A 6,146-nucleotide genomic window follows, 5' to 3' on the forward strand; every position below is an offset into this window, starting at 1 on the left:
GCTCCAATCAGTGAGGTCAAAACAAGCTTGTAAATCCTGCTCTGCTTCATTAGTCCATCTTTTTACAGTCCTTAATACAGGTTTAGCTGATTTCAGTTTCTGCCTGTAGGTCGGTATAAGATTAACCAAGCAGTGATCAGAGAGCCCCAAAGCTATTTGACAGTGATTTCACATTTCTTGTTTGTATGAAGGCTGAATACCAATAAAAGGTGAACATTTATTTATTTGCGGCATTTTTTTCCTAAAATATTATATAGTTTTATAGGAGTAGGTTTCATAGAGTTGGTAAATTAATTTTTCATACGTTTGTAGGTACAGACATCTGTTGTGGCCGTTCTTGGCTGTTTTTATGAGGCTTTTTTAATAGTGTTCATATCGATATCGGAATTATATCGTATCGACCAAAATGAAGAAATATATCGTGATATAAATTTTGGCCATATCGTCCAGTCCTATGTTCAGCAGGAGAATTGACAGAATTTACATTTTGGGTGAACTGTCTCTTTAATGATTACACAACATGACATATTCATTTCAGAGTCATTAGTTTAAACATACAAATCAATCATGAATACAATGTGTATATTTCTAAGAGCTTGGTACATGCATTTTAAACTAGACTTTAAAAAGATGTTTCCTTTTCTTTATTATTGGCAATTGATGATTTTCACATTTGCACATTTCCGTACTTTATTGTCATCTGAGGTTGAGGATTCACTTGACTTTGCCTTCTGTTTCTGACTCTTTTCATTTTCTCTCGCTTTCTCAGACTGGGCCCAGTCTTTGCTCTCTTTGTGCCTTTCTACAGCTCCATCCCACGTGTTCAGGTCACTCAGCTGCTCGGACACGTTTCAATCACAAACAAGTCTCTGACGTACATTGTGGGCGCACAGGTCAGCTCAGATTACCTTCACAAATCATCTTCACATTAGTTTTCTGTAGTTTTCAAAAAGATTTCCAATTCTGCTAGTTTATCACAGAAGCTACACACAAAAGTAAAAGCCATTGCTGTGTGACATCTAGTAAGTGGCATTTACGCTGTTTTGACAAAGAAGTGAAGACACAACTAGAAGATCAAACGGTTAATAAGGCGCAGGGTTTTTTGTTGTTGTTTTTTTCTCTAAAAACACTATATTTGTGTTGCAAGAGTAAAAACCACAGATAAAATGTTTGTGACATAACAGAGACAAGACATGAGAAACTCTGTAGCACCTGAAAACCTATTCATTGTGGTCTTTGCTCTGGTCATGTTTTGAGCTGTTCTGCGATATCAGCAATAACAGATGAAGTTCCACACCCACTAACTAGAAAAACAGACAAGGGTAGATGACTTTCCCATACTTTTTTTTAGTCATGCATTCACAAACATGGCTTTAAAGGGGTCATATGATGTGATTTCAATTTTTCCTTTCTCTTTGGAGTGTTACAAGCTCTTGGTGCATAAAGAAGATCTGTAAAGTTGTCAAGTCTGTAAAGTCTCAAATCCAAAGAGATATTCTTTATAAAAGTTAAGAGTCAACCACGCCTACCTAAAACGGCTCGTTCTAACACGCCCCCACATGTCTACGTCACGATGTGAAAAGATTTGCATAACGCCGCCCAAATGTTCATGTAAAGAAAGAAGGCGTAACTTTTATTCTCGCTGTAGTATTCTTGCTGCCTCCATGTCGAGACGCTGTGTGTTTCGTTGTGAAAGCGAAACTACTTTGTTTGGCCTTCCAAAAGAGGACGATATACGCTTCGTCATGCCTAGAGCTGATCCATGCTGGTCGCTGAGGAAATACATCAACTTCACGCTGTCGATCGCCAGATTGGCTTTCACCGTGGGTGAAGCGGAGTCCAGCTCGGGGTCGTCACACGTGGTTGCCGCAAGCCCGCCGGCCACGCCGCTCTCAAGCTCGCCGGCCGTTCCTCACTCTAGGCCGCCGCTCACTCTAGCCCGCCGTGTGTTTCGTTGTAAAAGCGAAACTACTTTGTTTGGCCTTCCAAAAGAGGACACGACTAGAAATCAGTGGTTAAGTTGTATTTACAACACTGCTCCAGAACAGTTGCACACCTCGCTTTTCAGACTGATGAGCTTTGTAAAAATCTACGCGTTTCAGAAAGGCGGGGCATAGAGGAGAAACAATTATGTTCAGTATGTGGAAAATAATGTGTTTGTTGAACCTTAAACCGCATAAACATTTCATTACACAAAATAATGTTCTTTTTAGCAACATCATATGACCCCTTTAACATAGCCACTTATACTAACCAATGTAATTAAATCTCTTAATAATAAATAATTCATTAGGTTTCATTAAAGGCACAATATGTAATTTTTTGCCACTGGAGGGCGTGTATTCAAAACAAACAAAGAAACAAAGGCATAGTTTGATGATGCCGTGACTGTGTGTGGAATCATGGGAGTTGTCGTCTTCATCCCCACAGCCGAAGCAATCCGATGGGACTCATTAAAGATTTATTAACGTCGTAGTATGAAGCAGAGTGAGGCAGAAAGCTGTTGTCGAAGCAAAACAAGGCCGCTGAACGAGCGCTACACTCTGCAGCCGACCTTTTATTATGCCACAGTCGAATGCTTCTGCTCCTTCCGGCCACGCTGTTTTATCGTACTAGATACATTTGAACGTTCTGTTATAAAGCTACTCCGTGCGGTCGTCACCTGTCTAATAAAATGCATAGCATATTAAAGCATCTTTGGTGTTTCCATGTTTTCTACAAAACAAAACCGGAAATCGAGGGGTTATGACGTCATTGGCAGGCGACACAATGACACTATGGACACGGTCCGAGTCACTAGTTAAAATAGCTTATTTCTCTGGATTTAAACATTCTTCAAAACATTTGGGATAATGTAAGTATACAAGTCAGCAAAATATATATAACTTTTCTAGTGGTTTTTGGATATTTTAATAAAAAAATCTTACATATTGTGCCTTTAAGTTAATGTTCACATTTTGTTCCACTCTTGCATCAAATAAGATGTTTCTTTCAAACACTTGTTTATGGATGTTTGTAAATTAGTGCTGCTGGTTTGTAATGCTTTAAAGATATGTTGTGGATGTGAAAGTGCTTTCTTCACATTATTCTGAATTTCTTGTGTTTTTCTGTTGTTCTGTTACCTTGTCATCAGCTCCTGACCTCAAGTGCCTACATGTGGGTGGTTGCTTGTAGTGGACTAGTAAGTATAAGATGGCTCAGTTAAAATTGCATCATGTTACATTTCTGTGTTTACTTGTTTTCATTTGTAATGGTCTTTAGTAAGTATGATTACATGTGTATGGTGATTTTACTGATAGCTAGGTTGGACCACACTGGCCGATACCGATTAATCAACCGATAGTTTTAAAAATAGATACTGAACAAATACTAAAAAAGTAATTTACTATAAAAAAAAATTAATACTGAACCATACTTTGTACATGAATATTTTAATTATTTAAGCATTTGCGTTAGACTTGCGTTTGTTTTGGTCACATTGTTTTAACCATTTGAGGTGCTGCTAATGTTCGCGTCCTCTCAGACTTAATAGCAAACATACTGCTGTTCTTTCTCCACTAATACAGCATTTAGTCAACAGTTAATTACTTAGTAATGATATGAATACATGCTCTATAGTGTGCTGTATACACACCGTTTCGTTGTCTGTTTTAAATCCTTACGTCTGAAGTGTCCTGCTCTGTGCAGTGTCATGTGTCACGTGTTAAAACAAACAGCACGTGGTGTCAGTGATTTCTGCCTCTAGAGGTCGCTCTCTTCTCAGCCACTCCAGCAACGGATGCAACCCGGAAAAACTATTGGCATGGATTTTAGTTCCAGCAATTAACTGTCGGTGCCGTTTAATGGGCAAAACCGATACATCGGTCGACCTTTACTTTTTATGATGGATAAACTTTATTGGACTTCAAAATTTCAACACCCATTCACTGACATTATAAAGCTTGGAAGAGTCGGGACATTTTTTAATATAACTCCGATTGTATTTGTCTGAAAGAAGAAAGTCAAATACAGCCGTATATTAGTATGGCTATATATAAGTATATTAGCCGGCAGCCATATCACCCTGTAGCCCAAGACTGGTTGCCCACTGAAGCTAAGCAGGGCTGAGCCTGGTCAGTACCTGAATGGGAGACCTCCTGGGAAAACTAGGTTGCTGCTGGAAGAGGTGTTAGTGAGGTCAGCAGGAGGTGCTCACCCTGTGGCCTGTGTGGGTCCTAACATCCCAGTATAGTGATGGGGGCACTATATTGTCAACAAGCACCGTCCTTTGGATGAGATGTTAAACCGAGGTCCTGACTCTCTGTGGTCATTAAAAATCCCAGGATGTCTTTCGAAAAGAGTAGAGGTGTGACCTCGGCATCCTGGCCAAATTTGCCCATTGGCCTCTGACCATCATGGCCTCTTAACAATCCCCATATCTACTGATTTGCTTCATCACTCTGTCTCCTCTCCACCAATAAGCTGGTGTGTGGTGGGCGTTCTGGCGCATTATGGCTGCCGTCGCATCATCCAGGTGGCTGCTGCACACTGGTGGTGGATGAGCAGATACCCCCTGACAATGTAAAAGCGCTTTTAGTGCCTAGAAAAGTGCTATATAAATGTAATTAATTATTTTTTATTATTATTACACTTGGAATGGCTTGAGGGTGGGTAAATCATGGGGTAATTTTCATTTTTGGGTGAACTATCCCTTTAAAGCTACTATAGGATGCTTTACCATTAGAGCACACAGTGATTGTGGTTTCTAGTGGGAAAAGATGACAAAAATGAAAATACTGTCAATATTTTATCCCTTTCAAACATGCTCCAAATCTATATAACACTTTTTTCCTGTGGAACACAAAAGATGATATTTTGAAGAAGTAACTGCTTTTGTCAGTACAATGAAAGTTAATGGGGTCTGAAACAACATATAGTTCACATAATCCACATAATTCAAAATATCAAAATATTGTGTGTGTTTGTTTCCAAAATAAAGAAAGTCAAACAGGTAACTAGTATTTTCATTTTTATGACTATCCCTTTAACAGTGATCACCTAGTCATCACATAGAGAACTGCTAATTATGTAATAGATTAGGTCTGGGTTTTTGTGTCTTTTAAATATATGAATCAGAAAGCATCATCACTGTGTTGCATGCTCTAATGGTAAAAAATCTTATGGTAGCTAACTTTAGGTACCTAGTTAACTTAACCTAGATAATCTCTGCTACGCTCCAAAAATCACTGCAGAGATGACTCCAATTTCCATTTCCATGGTAACCACAACTTCTGAGATTGGTGGATCACACTTTATGATTGTTAAACATGATTAAACATGTTGTTTAAAAAAAAAAAGTTGAAATCACAGCCCCATTAAATGGTTTCATTAATGCAATCGAGATCTATTTCAATGCAAGTCAGTTCACTCTGTGGCCAGCTATTTTGGGCATGCATGACCAACTATCTTGTGTGGGAAAATACCAAATTTCAAAAACTGTTGGCCAAACTCACAATTAAATAATATATTTTAAAAAGAAATAATAAATAATATGAATAATACATAATACATAAAAAATATTTTTAGAGTGCCATATTGCACATTACAGTTTCTCCCATTCATAGCAATACAAGTGAACAGTCTTGGGTAATGTACAGTCTTTGACGCAATTTTCCAAAGCATTTCATATTGAAACAGGAAGTTGGGTCAGAACACTTTTTGGTAACACTTTCTATGAAGCCCATATTTATAACACATTATAAGGGTATTCTTAAGGCATTATAATGAATGCATAATGCATTATAAAATACCTTATAATATGTTATATCATCTTATAAATAATCATAACAACAATTATAGTACATTATAATGCTTACGCATTTGTGGTTATAAGTTTTAAGATTATGATTATTTATAACACACAATAAACACCATATAAAATCTATTTTTTACATTTATAATGGACTATCTTCACATTGTTTATTTAAGATATGCACAGTATCTTACTACATCTTGTAAGTGGTTAGGTGTGGAGTGTTATTTGAGTGTTCCCTGTGAGGCTAATATTAATTTAGATGTGAGCTAGTTAATAATTTCAACTGGGGAAAAAAATGTATTGTTTATATGTTAGGTTACATTTTATTTTGATGGTCCCCCTGGTCTATTGA

At 37.6% G+C, this 6,146-nt stretch overlaps 1 protein-coding gene across 2 annotated transcripts in view; it reads left to right on the forward strand.

Annotated features, from left to right (window-relative positions):
• The window catches only part of ubac2 (UBA domain containing 2), a 28,829-nt gene that overhangs the window by 10,874 nt on the left and 11,809 nt on the right, over nucleotides 1–6,146 (forward strand). For both annotated transcript variants that reach the window (XM_016239894.1, XM_016239893.1), the window contains exons 5-6: nucleotides 770–893; nucleotides 3,134–3,181. In XM_016239894.1, the coding sequence (XP_016095380.1) occupies nucleotides 770–893; nucleotides 3,134–3,181 (172 nt within the window). The remainder of the gene's footprint in view (nucleotides 1–769; nucleotides 894–3,133; nucleotides 3,182–6,146) is intronic.

This window comes from Sinocyclocheilus grahami, unplaced genomic scaffold (assembly GCF_001515645.1).
Source record: "Sinocyclocheilus grahami isolate Dianchi unplaced genomic scaffold, SAMN03320097.WGS_v1.1 scaffold576.1, whole genome shotgun sequence".
In the NCBI taxonomy this organism is placed as follows: Eukaryota; Metazoa; Chordata; class Actinopteri; order Cypriniformes; family Cyprinidae; genus Sinocyclocheilus; species Sinocyclocheilus grahami.